Source organism: Melopsittacus undulatus, chromosome 14 (assembly GCF_012275295.1).
Source record: "Melopsittacus undulatus isolate bMelUnd1 chromosome 14, bMelUnd1.mat.Z, whole genome shotgun sequence".
In the NCBI taxonomy this organism is placed as follows: domain Eukaryota; kingdom Metazoa; phylum Chordata; class Aves; order Psittaciformes; family Psittaculidae; genus Melopsittacus; species Melopsittacus undulatus.
The window spans coordinates 6,801,551-6,819,105 of record NC_047540.1 but is presented as its reverse complement, the minus strand read 5'-3'; the positions used below and the strand labels follow the sequence as shown (position 1 = coordinate 6,819,105).

Genomic DNA, 17,555 nt, shown 5'->3' with positions numbered 1-17,555 from the left:
AGGCTGTTGGAGGGTGGGGGTCAGGGAGAGCCCAGCTTTGATTTGTGGGCAAGAGGGGGGCTTTTTGTGCTTCCCCCTTCTTCCAGACAAAGAAATCCCGATCCAGCCACAGCGCCGAGATCCATCGCACCCCCCCCCCCGCCAATCCCTCCCATCAAGCCCACAGCCCCTCGGGATGCTGGGGGCTGCAGGCAAGGATGGAGGTCACAGGGACAGCGAATGGGGGGGGGGGGGGGGGGGGGGGGGAGGCGGGGGGAAGGCAGACAGGGGTCTGAGGGAGGGCCAGGAACCGGGATGATGGGGACACAGACAGGGAATGGGGAGAGGAAGGCAGGCAGGAACAGTGGGATGAGGAGGATAAAGCAGGGATGGCGAGGAACGCAGGTAGGAATGGGGGGGAGGCAAGGATGAGGGGGGTGAAATGTGCAGGTGGGGACCTGTGGGGAAAAAGGCAGGAAGGAAGAGTGGGATGAGGGGGATAAAGCAGGGATGTGGGGAGCACCGGAATTAGGGTGGAGGAGGCAGGCAGGGATGGGGGAAATAGAGACCAGGGAGGGAGACAAGGACCTGTCGCAGGCACGGAGGGAGAGGGGAGGGACAGGTAAGGAGCCGGTTGGGGGGAGCCGGCAGGAAGCGGGGGGAGCAGGCAGGGGGTGCAGGCAGGGAGGAGGAGGAGGAGGAAGGGGCAAGCAGGGGTGGGGGCAGCGCCAGGCACGTGGCTCGGGGGACACGCCGGGTTTATAAAGCGTCCCCGTCCGCCGCTCGGTGCGAGAGGCGGCGGCTGCTGCCGGGAGCGGGACTCGAACCCTCGGCGCTCTCTGCGGGCCATGGAGCTGCCCACGGCTGCCGGCACCGGCGGGGGCAACAGCACCTCCTGGGGCCCCCTGCCTGGAGCCAACGGCACGGAGCCAGCGCCAGCCAAGAACGCCACGTCCATCCTCATCGCCATCGTCATCACCGCGCTCTACTCCGTGGTGTGCGTGGTGGGGCTGCTGGGCAACGTCCTGGTCATGTACGGCATCGTCAGGTGAGGGCCCAGGACGGGACGGAATGGGGGGCACGGGGGTGAACGGTGCAGCTTGGGGAGATGGGGATGAGACAAAGCAGAAGTGAGCGTGTCCCAGGTACGTGTGCGAGGCGGCAGAAGTGATCGTGCACCGGGGTGAGAGTGCACCGAGTGTGAGAGCAATAGGAGTAAGTGTGCCCCTGGACCGAGCATCCCCCGGTGTGGACCAGCAGCAGGAGCGGGGGTGCACCGGGGCTGTGTGTGTGCTGTGACTGAGGCAGCAGCAGGAGCCACCGTGCGCTGGGTGCTTGGGAGCAGGTAGCACATGAATGGCACCAACAGAAGCTGCCCCATTCACAGGGAGCCTCCCAAGCCCCACAGCCAGGCAGAGGCTCCGCTGGTGCCTGCCCGCTCCATCCCTAGCACCTGAGATGCACACAGCAGGAATTAATCACCCAGCCCATTCCCGGCTCCGCTGGGAGCTCCCGTTCCTGCTGCTGCAGCCGCCGACTCCGGCTTCTCTCTAACAAAGAGCAGGAGCCCGCATCTCCCACCCCAGCTCGCACCACTGCCAAGCGGCCCCCCCAGCACCCACTGCCGCCTCCAGCAGCAGGTCCTGGGGGACCCTGAACCCCACTTGGGCTCCATCCAGCTTTGCAGTGGCAAACCAGGTACCAGTGCAGGACCTTGGCTTGCAGAGGTGCCTCTGCCAAGGCTTTCCCTGCACAGGGAGCAGGGGTCTTCTGGATCTCTGCACCCCAAAGAGGAAACAGGAGCCCTCAATGCCCCCCTTTTCAGTAGGGGGATGCTGCTGTACCCAGCCTAATGCTTGTGCTGGGGTGCAACACTTCCTGCCTGTACAAACAGCCCCTTTGTCCAGGACAGTGATTGCCCCTGTCTGGGTGGGATGGGTTGACCTGGCCGAGGCTGTGGTTAATACATGATGATAAAGCCAAGCCTTGCAGAGCACAGCAGCAGCAGGGGCAGGAGCCATGCTCCCCATCACACCACTGTCAGCAATGGGCTTCACAGCACCCACACCAGAGGGGGCCCAGGATCCGTGGGGTTAATCCCAGTCCTCATCACCCCAGGGCTTGCTGTAGCCCCTGCGAGGGCCGAACCCCCCTGGTGCTTGTGGCTGGGTTTGGGCAACCCCCCCCAAGTGCCCATTGAGAACCATTTCCCCCCCAGCACTTTCAGTGCAGAGCAATGCTCAGGAAGTCAGCACAGCCCGGCCCTGCCTGTGCATGAGATGGATGTGGTGACTCACCAGGGAGAAGGAAACCAGCCTCAAACATGCCCATGAGGCATGCCAGGCTGCCCAGCAGCCTATTTATAACCATCCAAGAGGGTGGGCAATGGGCATGGGATGGGATGGGGGTGTCACTCACTGCCCCTACCTGACACCAAATGGGATTTGTCATCCACTCCAAGCAGCTTTCGAAGCCAGTTCTGGTCTGAAGAAGCAAATGAAGGTGATTCTTGCAGAGACATCCACCAGGTCTGCTGTCACTGGGAAGGATAAGAGTCCTTAGCCCCCTCCCGCTGCCTCTGCTCTCGGAGGGGGGGCATTTTAACAAAGCTTTAATGTGCAAACGACATCTCCCTGATTGAACTCGCTGAGTAACCTAATGGTACCCACACTTTAGAAAGCCTGGCTCTACAGCAACCACAGATCTCATGTCACGGCTTGCCACCCACCAACTGATACTGGGATGAAACACATCTCCCAAGGGATGAATGACTGCCCCTGGGACAGGAGGGGCTGCAGACACACAGAGCTCAGCAGGTGCCTTTGGTCCTTACGTGGTTCCGCAGGGGTTTGCTGGCAAGGTTTAGGACAGGAAAGCCGTGTCCATGCAGGATAAGGCTGTAAGACAGGATCAGCTTGGGTTCAGACCTTGCTGCCAGGGGTGGCCCTGCGGATGCAGCACTGTTTCCCATAGCAGCACTGCTGCACCCAGCGCTGCTCCAGGGCTTTTCCAAGTGGTTTCTGTTGCTTCATTTGACAAGAGGTGTGGAAAGTTAAGAGCTCCCTACCTGGGAGCCGGGATGGAATCTGAGCTGCCCTGAGCTGGCCCCATCCCCTCCAGCCTCATCTCTCCATCAGCGCCTTCCAGGCTGTTTCGTTCAAGTGTATCAGTTCCCAATTAAGGCACTCGTTTAATTATGATGGGTTTGGCAGCCTGGGGAGCTCCATCAGCTCTGCTGTGGGTGAGAAACCTCTTATCTGGAGCAGCAGCTTCGTTTGCAGCACTGGGGGGATCACCAGGATGGACCCCCCCCCACCCTCTGCAGTGGGTTTGACCTGAAGCCTAATCCTGGAAGGGGCTGGATCCTGTCCTGAAACCCCAACTGTGGAGGCTCAACTGTCATCCCCATCACCCCACTCACCTTCACCATCCCCATCACTCCCATCATCATTATCATCCCCATCACCCCAGTTATCCCCATCACCCCCATCCTCCTCATCATCCCAGTCACTTTTGCCATCCCCATCACCCCAGTCATCCTCATCACCCCAGTCATCCCCATCACCCCAGTCATCCCCATTCCTGCTTTCCCCCCACCAGCACAGCCTGGGGAGGAGGATCCATCCCTTTCCCCCCACTGTTGGCACATCTGGCTGGGGCTGGAGAAGCCAAACACGCCTGGCAGAGCACAGTGTGAATAACTGATGTTTTCTCCACTGTACTCACGAAGCAGAGATCAAAGAAGTGTGAATCTACCCAAAATGACTAGCTTTTCATCTAAGCAAGGCAAAACCTGGCAATAAGACCAAAGAGAAGTGAAAATAACGCAAAAGAGAAATGAAAATGACACCAGAGAGAAGCAAAAAGGACTTTTCAAGGAAAAGGCATTTGTAATTCTTTTTTTAATGCCATATTTCAAATAAAATCAAGTTCAACTCTAATATTCCCACCCTTGGGCAAGGGGCTGCCATTTGCAGCCAAGGTGAATGAGAAGGGACCTGAGAGCTGCTCTTCCACTGAAGAACAGATTTAGCAGCCCCTGGTGCTATCATCAGTGTAACGCAAAGAGTCTCCATCCTCTAATGGAGAAAGGGCTAAAATGAAAGGGGTGGATGGTACCACCAAGCCTAGGAACATCTTTCCTGCATCAACCTGCTCTCCTGGTCTGGGGCCAGGGCAGCAGAGCAACAACCATCCGAGATAGGAGCTACTCACCTGCTTACTCCATGCACCCCATCACACAATAGGGTTCTTCCATGAGCTGTGTTGATCAACCTCTCATCCAGCAACCAAGGGGTTGTCTCCTCTCTGCCTCGGGTCTGGGGATGCTCCAGGCAGATTTATCCATGCATGGAGATGCTTGTGTTCAAACTGACACTTTCGTTGCTTAATGAGGGTGCATCTAAATGAGCCTGGGGCTGTGGAGGCTGCTCTGAACAACAAGAACTTGCTGGAAGGGGTTTGAGCTGCCCCAACCCCAATGCGCTGCCCTTTGGGGACCCTCACAGCCTCCCTCAGCAGGGGGGTGCGCATCCACTTCCAACCAGCCACGACATTCAAAGCATCACCTTGACCAGGGCTTGTCCTCACCAAAACCACCTCATCCCTTCCGGAAGGGTTTTGGCACTGGGTGTTCCTCTCACCATGACGTGACAGGGAGCAGAACAAGCATGCTCCATGCCATGGCCAAGGCAGGCAGGCTTCTCCAAAGGCTCTGGAGCAATTGCCTGGCTAATTGGGTTGCTTCCAGATGGCTTCTTTCCGGGTGTAATCCATTCAATTTCTGCATGGCGACTCGACAGGGAAACAAGGGAGAGAAACAGTATTTACTCCCTGGAAAATTGGATAAAGGATATTTTGGGAGGTAAAGGACATTGTGCAGCTCCCGCATGGAAATGGGGTGAGTTGATGTCATTGGAGAAGTGACTTCTCTGAAATGAATTCAGATTGCCTTTAAATAAAGGCAATGAACGTTGGATAGGGCTTGGAGCAGCTGCTCCAGTGGAAGGTGTCCCTGCCCGTGGCAGGGGTTGGAGCTGGAAGAGCTTTAAGGTCCCTTCCACCCCAACCCATCCATGAGCATACCAGCGCTGCAGACAGGCACATCACCACCTCTCTGAGGCTGATGGCACCTTGCAAGCCGCCAGCAAAGCCAGGCTGTGCCTGCTCCTCATCACACTGGGTGTGCACAGGCATCCTTGGACATGGTGATCCCACCCTGACCACCCCTCTCTGCCACCCCCAGGTACACCAAGATGAAGACAGCCACCAACATCTACATCTTCAACCTGGCCCTGGCAGACGCGCTGGCCACCAGCACCCTGCCCTTCCAGAGCGCCAAGTACCTGATGGAGACCTGGCCCTTTGGGAAGCTGCTATGCAAAGTCGTGCTCTCCATTGACTACTACAACATGTTCACTAGCATCTTCACCCTCACCATGATGAGCGTGGACCGCTACGTCGCTGTGTGCCACCCGGTCAAGGCCTTGGATTTCCGCACGCCAGCCAAGGCCAAGATCATCAATGTCTGCATCTGGGTGCTCTCCTCCCTCATCGGGGTGCCCATCATGGCCATGGCTGTCACTAAATCAAAAGGTAAGTGGCTTCTGGGGCATGGTCCCCTCTTGTCCCATCTGTCCATCCCAGGTGTGACCTATCAAACCCAAGCAACCCGGTCTTGTAGCAGGTGTGAGCTTAGCGATGGACACCCCTTCACGGGATCATAAGCCATGGAAAACTGGCATGGTTTTATTGTCCATCTTAGCTGCAGAGGTTAGAAACTGTCCCAGAAATTTCCCTACCCCTTCCCCATCTCCAGTGCAACCAATGCCTCCCCCCAGCTCCTGCAGTGCAAAGGAAGTGCCTAAACCCACCCCCAGTGTTATCACAAAGTCCTCAGCCTGGCCCACACTGAGGTCCTGTGTGGAGACACTAGGGGCTAGGAAAGGCACCCTTGGCTGCTAGGAAAGCTCTGGGCAGACCTGTTTCAGTGGAAGGTACAATGGGGACACGTCCACCACAGGGAGAAGCCCAGGAAACCCTGCAGGGAGCAAGTCCCTGGATCACTGCACCCACTACATCCCCTTGGCACCAGGGTCCTGAGTATCTCTGCAGGTGTAGGACACACATGGGCAATGCCCGGCCATGACTGAGCAGGAAGCAAACCAGACACTCCACTGGTTCCTCCTTTGATCATTCCCTCCTCCACAGACGGAATGGTGCTGTGCACGCTCCAGTTTCCCGACCCTCCCATCTACTGGGACACTGTGACCAAGATCTGCGTCTTCATCTTTGCCTTCATGGTCCCCATCTTGGTCATCACCATCTGCTATGGGCTGATGATTCTCCGCCTGAAGAGCGTCCGTCTCCTGTCGGGCTCCAAGGAGAAGGACCGCAACCTGCGGCGCATCACACGCATGGTGCTGGTGGTGGTGGCAGCCTTCATCATCTGCTGGACGCCCATCCACATCTTCGTCATTGTCTGGACGCTGGTGGACATCGACAAGAAGAACCCCTACGTGGTGGCCAGCCTGCACTTCTGCATCGCCCTGGGTTACACCAACAGCAGCCTCAACCCCGTCCTTTATGCTTTCCTGGATGAGAACTTCAAGAGGTGCTTCCGAGAGTTCTGCCTCCCTTTCCGAGCCCGGCTGGACCAGAGCAGCTTCTCCCGGGCCAGGAACACCACACGGGAGCGCGTCTCCACGTGCACCCCTTCGGAAGCCCGCACCAGGCCGCTATGACTAGACGTGGGCAGCCTCCAGCGGGGCTGCCGGGGCCATGGAGGGGATGACCTGCGCTCAGAAGTGACCCAGGTCACCACCACGGAGCTGTAGCAGAGCGCTGGCCCGGGGCCTGCCGCTGGGGCTGTGCTCACGCGGAGGGCGAGGGACTGGAAAGGGGTTTTCCATCCCGGAGAAGCAGGGATGAGGGAGTCAGGACTCATGGAGTGATGGAGGGGACCAACAGGAGACGCAACCTGGGCAGAGCTGCTCCCACCGCTGCCAGGGACAATGTGCCAGCCCCATAGACACAACAAGGGCCCAGGGCCCAAGCATTCGGACACCGTGATTGAATACCTATGAGTTTCTCTTCCTGCATGGCCCACGAGGGCACCACAGCCCATGGCAAGAGGGGAAACGCTCCCATGGCCAAAGGGGACTGTGCCAGGGGTGATGCCACATCATGAGGTCTCACTCCATCCCCCTGGGTCCAAAAACCATTCAGAGACAAGAGGAGAAGAGGATGCCACTTCAGAGACCCTTATCAAAGAGCTCCACATCCATAGGAAAACCATTACTGGAGCTCTCCACGTTGGGACTGTCCCCAGAGGACAACTTTGTGCTGTTCATGTCATCACTGTATTATTCAGAGACCTCCGACTGCAGCCGGGGCAGCCCTAGATACAGATGTGATGCTGGGAACATGGATAAGGGCAGGGCATAAAGCAGGGCACATCTTGGCTGATGCCAAGTTTCCCATGCCCAGCATCCATCAGGATGACAGGGAACTGCTCCTCACCCATCTGCCTCCAAAGCTGTTAAGGCTGAGAATGATCTCATGAAGGCAGCAAGCTGGGGGGATGTGAGGAGTGCTAAAGGAATGAGGAAGGACCAACAGGACTGCACTGCCCAGGTCCCCTTTAGCAGGGCCAGAAAGGACAGGATGTAGAAGATGGGGGGACACAACATCACCATCATTCCATAATCCCCCAAGCAGGGATGGAGGTCATGGAAGCACTGAGGGAGGATCCACAGTCCACAGGAGGCAGAGGTTTGGGGGTTTTATGCTCAGCACTTCCCTGGATGGAAGACACAAGGCAGGATCGGCTCCAGGGGGAAATAGGGAGACCTCCCTTCAGCTCTCCACTTCCAGCTGGAGGCAAACCCCTCAGCAGCACGGAGCTGCACCGCAGCTGGGTATCTCCATTTAAATCCCCAATTCCTATGATCCTGATTCATGATGTGATGACCCCAGATCACTGATTTAACCCACCTCAGTGTCCCTTGGGAATACTGACCCCAAGGCAAGCAATGCCTGCAACCACAGCAACAGAGGTGCCCAGAGACACTGGGGGCCAGGAGAGGTGACCCCCATCACCTGTGGAGAGGGCATCTCCCTCCGTGCTGCAGCTTGGAGGGCACCCTGTGTGCCTGTGTCTGTACATACCTGTATATCTCTGCCTGTAGCTGTCGGAATGGACATGATGCCAGCTCACCCCTGTGTGTGATGGAGCTTGGGATCTCACTGAGTGGCAGGGGGCTTGGAGCTGCATGATCTTAAGGTCCTTTCCAACCATAACTATTCTATGATTCTAAGTGCTTTAGCCAATGTTTCCAGCTCCAGCCCTTGTGATTTTGGGGGTTTCGGTGTCATTTCTGTCCAGGAACTGTGCTTTCTACAGCAAGGAATCAATAAAATCAGAGCTAGCAAGCACCTTCCAGCCCTCCTTTGACCGTGGGGCACTGGAAATGAGCAGGGCCCAGCGCAGGGTGGTGTGCTGGGGAGTGATGGGAGAGGAGCTACCTCTTCATTCATGCTTTGGATTGGGAAAACCCAGCTCCAGGAAATCCGGAGCCCCCCAGGCCCAGGTTATTCTGCAAGCCCCGGTACCCATGAGCCTTGCAGCACCCGCTGGCCCTGGGGGGGGGGGGGATATGCAGTTGTATTCTCATGGCCCAGCTCCAGCTGTGGCTCTGATGACATTTCTAATGGGGGTTAGTGAGGATGCAGAGGAGCGGTGCTGGAGCCGGTAACGCTGCTCCTCATCCATGCCTCTTGGGAGCTTAAGGCATTTCTTCTGTGCTGGGACCATGTGCACAGCCTGACACCGCTTTGCTCTTCCAGCCAGCGCTGTTTTCCTTCGTTTTCCCACAGAATCCACCCAGACATCGCAGGCTCCATCCCTACACGTGTGATGGTGCAGCACTCGGCAGGTTTAGGCTGACTTTGTCACTGTGTTATTATGCACATGGAAATGAAGGAAGCTGCATTCCTGGTGAGAGTTCCCAGCAGCCGGGGCTGGATTCAGGCTCTCAGTGCCAAAGAGCTGCTGCTTGGCTTAGAACTCCTCATGGAAAGGGGAAAACCCAACACCAGGAATCGTTTCTAGGCCTTTTCTTCCCTCCTTTCATAGGCCAAATGGGATGGGGGGAGCACAATGAGCCAGGGGGTGGTTGGTGTCCCGAGGATCCTGCTCCCAAGGGATGTCCTGAGAAGTTTCCCCAATTTTTGGCCTTTTGGAAGATACTGGCCCAGATTCCCAGCCTTAATGATAGGAATTTGCCTGGGGCTTGGAGCAGCTGCTCCAGTGGAAGGGGTCCCTGCCCATGGCAGGGATTAAAGCTGGATGGGCTTTAAGGTCCCTTCAACCCAAACCAGGCTGGGATTTTACACCTATCAACTCAGCAACCCCCAAACCCCTTGGAAAATGCAATTCCCTCCCGGCAGATCCCGCAGGAGCAGTGCAGAGGTAGATTTTGTTCGCATCCCCACTCCCACCACACAAAACGCTTTCATTCCAGAGACAACAGAGCCTCCCAACACCAGGGCTCGTCCTCTGTAGATGCTGAAAGCCTCAAATCCCACATTCCCATCTTGGGTCTGTAAATTAAAAGCCTTTCAGGCACTTCCAATAGCAACAGATGGGGACCAGGAATGCGGGGTTGGAGCCACCGATCAAAGACCCCCCTGGCAATGACAAAGGGTCTGGTGATGGAGAACCTCAGCTCTGCACCAAGGTCCCCCCCCAGCCCCACCACAGGACCCCAATCCCTCCCTCCTCCTCACCCCCAAAACGCCCCCACCTCGCTCTGCTGGTGCAAAACCCCATTAATGAGATGCTTCCCTTTCCTCAATGAAGCTGTTTTCCTTCAGCCACCCTCTCCCCCCCATGTGTGAGCTCATCCTTCCCCCAATTCCCAGCAACTTCCCATTGAAGTGTCACTCCAGCTCCAAGACAATGACAGCTGATTCATCAGCTCCCAATAGCTTAAACCCTATTGTTCTCCCCAGCCCCTTTTTATCCTCTTCTTTCCCGAAAATACCAACTCCCAACAGGATGTTTTCCCCTTCCCTCAAGGATGAGTGAATGGGAGCAATCCCTGCAGGAGATGGAGGAGGGATCTGCATCAGCTCCTGGTAGGATTCAGCGCTGGGGTGACCACACAGGATGGTACCACCAGCTCCATCCAGCCTTACCTGGGGGATGGATGCAAAAGGGATGAGGAGCAGTGGGAACACTGGGATGAGGGCTCCTGGCCCACAGCAGCTCTTGTCAGCATTGCCCCCGTGCCAGAGGAGACCCACATCCCCCTTGATCAAGTCTCTCTCTGTGTTTCTTAGCTATAAATAGGTTGGTGAAGTTCAAAGACACATGAAAAGCAGCAGAACTCTGCAAAGCCGACTGCGTTGCAGTGGCATTGATGGGAAAAGGGTGGCAAAGCAGCCCAGGGTGGGTTTTTCCCCCTGGAAGGGATAGGAAAACACCAGTGCTGGTTTTGGGAACAAGACATTCCCAGCTTGTTGCTGGGAATCAGGCCCAGGACAACAAGCAACTTCTCCATCAGGTAGCCAGCAGCAGCAGGTCACTTTGAATAGCAGAGCATCAGAGGGTGATGGTCCCTGGAGAGCAGCATCAGCTGCAGTGATATTAAGTGATGGCAAATTCCAGGCTCCATCCTTGGCGTTAAAACACTTCCCATGGGCACACACCCCAGCTTCATGCTTACATGGGAAGAGAGCCCTTTGGAGTTCAGCACTGCAGCACCAAACACAAACCCAGCCTTTTGTGGTGGGAGAGGTGGTGCTGGAAGCCCAGAGACACCGGGGATGGTCCTGCAATCAGGGAGGGTGATGGGGACAAGCACAGAACCATAGAATCAACCAGGCTGAAAAACCTGCTTTAAGGTCACCCAGTCCAACCATTGCCAGCCCTGCCAAGGCCACCCCTGCCCCATGGCACTGAGGACCTCGTCTATGGGGTGTGTGCACACCTGTAGGGCCGGTGCCTGCAGCCCTGCCCTGGGCAGCCTGTTCCAATGCCTGAGCACCCTGTGGGGCAGGAATTGTTCCTCAGCTCCATCTAAACCTGCCCTGGTGCAGCTTGAGGCCGGTTCCTCTTGTCCCATCCCTTGTTCCTTGGGGGCAGAGCCCAGCCCCTCCTGGCTCCATCCTCCTGCAGGCACTTGTAGGGAGCCATCAGGTCCCCCCCGAGCCTTCTGTTCTCCATCTGAACCCCACAGCTCCCTCAGCCGTTCCCCATCTCTCTTGTGCTCCAGGCCCTGAACCAGCTCCAGGGCCCTTCTCTGGCTCTAACCAGCCCCTCAAGGTCTCCCCAGAGCTGAACACAGCGCTCAAGGCTCAGCATCACCGTTGCCCAGCGCAGGGGGACGATCCCTGCCCCGGTCCCACCGGGATCCGCAATCCCCATCCCCTTCTCCTGCTGCCGTCCCGCGGCCGTGTCCCGCAACTGCACCCGAGCTCAGCACCGTAGCCCCCTAAGGGTGGCCCCAGCACCCTCCAAGGCACAGGGAGCCCCAGGTTTATCAAAGCTTGTTTTATTCCAAATAGCAAAAGATTACATTTCTTTTCCCCTGTCTTCTTCAATCAGCCAAAATACATTTATTTAAAAAAACCCAACCTACTCTCACACATTGGTGAAGCCCCAGCCCCCCCCCCCCCAGCTTCCTCCTATTGCTGTATCTTAACATAGAAAACCGAAACTCTGCAGAGCCCTCTTCTCAGTCCAGGTACCTGGAATGCAGCGTGAAAAGAGAAGATGGAGCAGGGCAGGCAGAGGGAACGAGACCAGCTGGATGGAGACTGGAGGCAATGGGGAGGGAACCCTGTTTCAAGCGACTCAATGCATAGCTGTGCTTTGGCAGTCTTCTCAGCAAGTCCCTAACAGCAAATCCAGCTCCTTTCTCAGCAGAGGACAGAGGAAATCAAGTTAAAATAACCAAATCCCCACCCGTAGGATGGATTTAGTTGGGTTTCCAAAGGGAATGGGAAAGAGTGGGACTACAAACAGCAGCGCTGGAGGAGGCTGCTCCAGGCAGGAAGGAGAGGGGGAACCTGATCCCGGCCTGGCTGACTGGGGTTGGCTCAGCTGTGTCAGTGGTGCTGGGTGGGAGGCAGAGTCCCCCTTCCCTTTCCCAGCAGCCAAGGTGTACAGTGTGGATCGGGATTGTCCAGCAGCATCCCCCCCACAGGCTCCCAGCAGTGAGTCCCCGCCAAGCACTGGTGTGAGACGAGAGCTCCCCTGGGCAAGGAGCTCCCCCCAGAATGAGCCGAGAGGGGTCCAGTGGGTGCCAGCAGACAAATCCGTGCTGGAGAGGTAAAAGATGTTTAGGTTACGGGGATGGAACATGGAAAGCCTGATGCTCAAATCCTTCTGTATAGTGAAGAACAAGGACCTCAGCTTTGCCAGGCCAGGAATAGCTTCAAACATAAGAACTTGAAAAATTTAGGACCAAGCCAACCCAGGGGAGCTGACAGAGCACTGGGCACTGTGGGAAGATAGATAACACACAGGGAGAAACCAGGAGCATCCCTGAAGAGGCTTGCTCCAGCCCCAGAGTCTGCTCCCAGCTCCAGGAGCCTCCTGCCCTCCTCACTGCCAGTGCTGGGACACCAGAGCTGGAAACCAACCACCAATCCCTAGTGAAAGGTGGGGGGGGGGGGCGTGTGCAGCTCCCATCATCCCACAGGGCTCAGCTGAGCTGGTGCTCCTTGTCCTTGACCAGCAGCACCGCGTGCTGCCCACCACCGGACACGGCCAGCACCATGCGGTTCTCCAGCTGCTTGCCCACCATCTGCGCGGGGCTCCAGAGGTCATCCTCCTCCCCTGTGCCCAGCTGGTAGTTGGTGCCCATGCCCCAGGCGAATGCTCGGCCTGCAAAGGAGGTGATGCAAGTTTTGACTTCGAGGAAGGGACCAAGCAGCCAAAGCCAAGGGGAGTCCAGCCCCTGAGCTCAGTGATGGGTACCAGAGACAGCAGGAAGAGAAGCAGCACTTGCAGCTCGGAGGTGTTTGATCACACACAGCCAAGGCAAGGGGGGCCAGGAAGGGTGGATGAGGGTGGGGAAGCACAGTGCTCCCAAGCTCTCACCATCACGGCTGACAGCGTAGCCAACAGAAGCTCCACAGGCTACAGAGGAGATGCTGGGCAGCTCAGGGATGACTGTGGGGATGCTCTTCTCCTGTGCCCCAGCCCCGAGGCCCAGGCGGCCGTACTCTGCCCTGCCCAGGCTGTAGGCTTTACCTGGAGGACAGCACACACAGGAGGTGGGGAAGCAGCACACAGCAGGACACAGCCCCTCCGTGTGAGACATGGAGGAGCATCACTGCTCCCAACCAGGAGGTGCAGGGTGGCACAGAGACCCCTCAGTCCCCCAGAATCAAGGAGGTGAACGCATGTCCAGACACACTCTTGAGCCTGGGAGAGCAGAGTTCACAAGAGGCTCCAGGTTTCTTTCACCTTGCCCTTTGCTGCCCTGAACACAGGACTTGGGGGAGCTCCAGCACGTCACTGTCACCCCAACACCCCCTCCGCTGGGACGAAGGCCACCTCGATGGGTTCCCCCCACCCTGCTTTGCATGACCCCAGCACTCACCCTCCGAGTCAACGCACACTGTGTGGTGCTGCCCTCCCGAGAAGCCGACCCAGGTCTTGGTGGAGTTCTTGAAGCACGTCAGGTTCTGCGGGGAGAAGCAGGGCTCGGTGCCCTCGGTGCCTGCAGGGTGAGACACACGGACCCAGGCACATCAGATCCACAGGCATGGTCAGGCCAGGCACCGGCACTGAGCCATGCACCCCGGGGTTTCACCCCACCAGAGAGTAACAAAGCCCCCAGATCAATCAATGCTCAACCCCACAGGTTGCAGGGACTGGGACCTAAACCCAAAGCTCTGCAGAGCAACCCCCCCACCCCAATTTCCCAGCTCTGGTGTCTCCAGTGGTGCTTGGTGTTCAGGACATCCAGCAGTGTCCCCCCCCCCCACCAGGCCAGGGCAGCAAGGACTGGGAAGACCACATCCCAGACCAAGGCAGGCAGATCTGGAGGGATGGACGTAAAGCTCACCAAGCTGATGGTAGTTAGTGAGGCCGAATCCATAGACGTGTCCCTCCTCTGTGATGGCAAAAGTGAAGTAAGACCCACAAAAGGCATCCTGGAAACGCAATTTGCCTTTGTTGCCTTTGCGTCTGACAGGGACACACTGGGGGACCAGCAACCGTGCTGGGGGCAGAAGACACAGTGTCACAGGAGGACTGATGATTTACACCCTTTTCCTCCCTCTCAAATCCAGCTCACTGAACTCAGTTTACACAGGAGCCCTTGAGTGAGGAGGTTTTCCTTTAAGGGGAAGGGGCTGGGGCTCTTTGCTCCTCTGCAAAGCACAGAACTGAGACCAAACGATGCAGCACTGGGTGCCACCAAACCCCAGAGTAACTCACGTAGACCTCTCCTTCCTCCTCGGTTGGCAAAGCGCTGTGGCACTCTCCCCAGCTGGCCCTGGTCACCACAGCCACACGTGAAGAGGTCACCATCCTCTGTCAGCATCACTAGGTGGTCATTCCCTGGGAAGAGATGAGGGTGAGTGCTTTGACCCTGCAGGCTCACAAGACAGGGCACTCTTGTAAGGCACCTTACATCAGATTGTGTCAAATATTAACAATACCCTCAGGGGTGGAGGAGACACAATGTCCGTTATTCTCTCAAGAGCCACAGAAGACAAACAGCCAAGAGGGAGGAAAAGGACATGGAACCTCTGGATCTTCACCTTCTCCTAAGCGTTGGAAAGGCCTCGTGCACCACGCACACCTTGCTCACCTGAGACAACTTTAATGACGGAGACACTGAGCTGGAGCAGCACAGGGCCATGGCTGATCTTCATGGGTTCCACCAAGCCGATCACCCCATTGTTGTCCTGGGTGGAGACACACATTGCAGGGACCTGAGTCACAGGAGCAGCGACCATCAGCAGAGCTTGCAGCGTGCGAGGCATCAGCGTACCCGGAAAGAGCCCCAGGCGAAAACCCTGCCGTCCTCCGTCAGCGCAGCCGTGTGACTGTCCCCTGCAGACACCTGCACCACCTTTTCCTCCAGCTCCACCAGCCCCGGCCTGCTCTCAGACCCATCTGCAGAGGTGTCGCGTCCGAGGGCACCCTCGTCATTGCAGCCAAAGGTGTAGATCTGCAGACAGAGAGCGAGCTGGTCAGGACAGCTCCCAGAGACCCACCAGGCTGGGTTATCCTTTTGAGCCCCTAAGACGCTGTGGTCCACAGCGTGGAGACAGTGCTCATCCCGAGAGCTGAGGTGAGCAGCACATCCCCCTCTACTCTGCCTTGGTGAGGCTGCAGCGGGAATACTGCATCCCGTTCTGGGCCCCTCTGTTCAAGGACACGGAATTGCTTGAGAGTCCAGTGCAGAGCCACAAAGGTGATAAAGGGAGTGGAACACCTCCCTTAGGAGGAGAGGCTGAGGGAGCTGGGTCTCTTTAGCTTGGAGGAGACTGAGGGGTGACCTCATCAGTGCTCACAAATATGTAAAGGGTGGGTGTCAAGATGATGGAGCTAGGCTTTTTCCAGTGATATCCAGTGGTAGAACAAGGGGCAAAGGGTGTAAACTGGAGCATAGGAGGTTCCACGTTAACATCAGGAAGAACTCCTTTACTGTAAGAGTGACAGAGCACTGGAACAGGTTGCCCAGGGGGGTTGTGGAGTCTCCTACGTTGGAGATATTCAGGGCCCGCCTGGACAAGTTCCTGTGTGTACTCCAGGTTACCCTGCTCTGCAGGGGGTTGGACTCGATGATCTTCCGAGGTCCCTTCCAACCCTCGGGATTCCGTGTGCAGAGCAGGATGTTCCCTGCTCCAGAACACATCCCAGAGCCCGCAGGGAAGCGCGGCTCAACAACCCTCTGCACTAACCTTCCCTGTGTGGCTGAGGCACACCGTGTGCATCCCCCCAGCTTCTGCCTGCACGATCAGCTCCGGCAGGGGCACCAGCGTTGGGTACTTCCTCTCCATCACATCCTCTCCCAGGCCCAGCTGGCCAAGATCGCCCTGCCCCATCGCCAGCACCAGCCCGGGCTGCGAGCCGTGGGAGGGGTGGTTCACTGAGGAGACAGACACGGTACGGATAGCACATGGCCGGGAGCGGGGGGGAGAACGCGCAGGGCTCTTCCTCACCTTTAGTCCTCTTCCTCCCAGGAGAATCCTCCTCCGACACCCGTTTCTTCCTGCCGGAGCGCTTCGCGGACATGGTGCTGGGATCTGACCACAGAGACGCTGCTGGGGGGCACCGTGGGGGGGGGGGGGGGGGGCACCCCCTTCCTCCACCGCACCCTGGGCCCGGCCTCAGCACCGCCCTCTGCTCCCCGCTGGCTACGGGAGCACGGAGCCGTTCCCCGCCCGCCACAGTTTGAATCGCCCGCGCCGCTACACGTGCGCCGCGCAGGTCCTCGCCGGGCCCAACCCCGCCTGCGCTGCCCGCAGCACCGAGAGCGGCCCCGGGGCTCAGCCGGACCCACCCGCGACCCCCGCCGCCATCTTACCCCCCCCCCCCCCCCCCCCCCCCCGGCTTCAGCCCCGGGCCGCGCCACGCACCCACCTCCGCTCCGCTGCCACCGGAGCCAAGCGAGCCCGCACTGCGCATGGGCGGAACGGCGCTGAGCGGGGCACAGCGCACCCTGCCGGCTGGAGGACTCGGCACCGGGAGCGCCCACACGGGGGGAAGGGAAGGGAAGGGACGGAGCTGGGACATGCAGTGAGGGAGGAGGGGGACCAGCGGGGAAAGATGAAGGCTTTAAGGCAGTGATTTAACTTCCCGGTGCCCGCTCCCGGCCATTCCCTGCTCCCACAGCCGAAGAGCCAGGACAGAAACTGCTGCTGGGGAGCTTCTCCCTGCAGTGATCTCCAACAGCTTTTTCATCCAGCCCGGCTGTATTGCTGGAGTTGCAGGCTTAATCCCCATGGCCTTCAGTTAGGTTGAGGCTTAGGGTTGGGGTTCAGAGATCCACAAAGCCTACAACTCCAGGGACACCTGAGCTGTGAAAGGGATGCCAATGGGAGCACTAAACAGCGCCAACGTTATTCCTTCCACAGCTTTCTCAAATAGCCCAGGGATAGTGCAGGGCCATGTAGACCTCATCTCCATGGTGATGGCTTAAATTAGGTTTAGGCTCAGGGTTAGGGTTCAGAGATGCACAAGCCTACAGCTCCAGTGACAACCATTGTGCTGGGAAAGTAGGCCTCATTCCAATGGTAGCAGCTTAAAAGAAAGCTGGTGCTGGGTGTATTCTGCACACGTTGAGCTCTGCAATGGTGTCACCAACATTGCTCTCGCTCCTCCCTTTCCCAGCTAAACCTGAAACCCCATCTGCGCGCTGCCTCTCCGGTGCCTGCTCCCGGGTGTCGTGGAGCACAGCTCACAGGGTGTGAATGTCCAACCCTTGCTCTTACAGTTGAAGAGCCAAGAGGGAAAGCGTTCCTGTCACTCCTCCTTTACCCACCTAAAACGAAACCTCTCTCTCTGTACTGACTTTCCTCTCTGGTGCCTGCTATCAGGTGTC

The 17,555-nt window shown here is 57.7% G+C and overlaps 2 protein-coding genes across 2 annotated transcripts; one reads left to right on the top strand and one right to left on the bottom strand.

Annotated features, from left to right (window-relative positions):
* Positions 1-723: 723 nt before the first annotated feature.
* OPRD1 (opioid receptor delta 1) lies at positions 724-8,397 on the top strand. The gene is made up of 3 exons (XM_013131061.3): positions 724-1,027; positions 5,225-5,574; positions 6,190-8,397. Exons 1-3 carry the CDS (start codon positions 828-830, stop codon positions 6,720-6,722), a joined length of 1,083 nt encoding a protein of 360 aa, XP_012986515.2. The 5' UTR covers positions 724-827; the 3' UTR covers positions 6,723-8,397.
* Positions 8,398-11,521: 3,124 nt separating this feature from the next.
* Positions 11,522-16,649, bottom strand: RCC1 (regulator of chromosome condensation 1). The gene is made up of 10 exons (XM_034069432.1): positions 16,595-16,649; positions 16,174-16,257; positions 15,913-16,100; positions 14,997-15,176; positions 14,814-14,910; positions 14,438-14,560; positions 14,064-14,219; positions 13,596-13,715; positions 13,091-13,243; positions 11,522-12,874 (listed from the first exon to the last, which is right to left on the bottom strand). The coding sequence occupies exons 2-10, from the start codon at positions 16,244-16,246 to the stop codon at positions 12,693-12,695; spliced, it is 1,272 nt and encodes a 423-aa protein (XP_033925323.1). The 5' UTR covers positions 16,247-16,257; positions 16,595-16,649; the 3' UTR covers positions 11,522-12,692.
* Between the last annotated feature and the right edge of the window lie 906 nt (positions 16,650-17,555).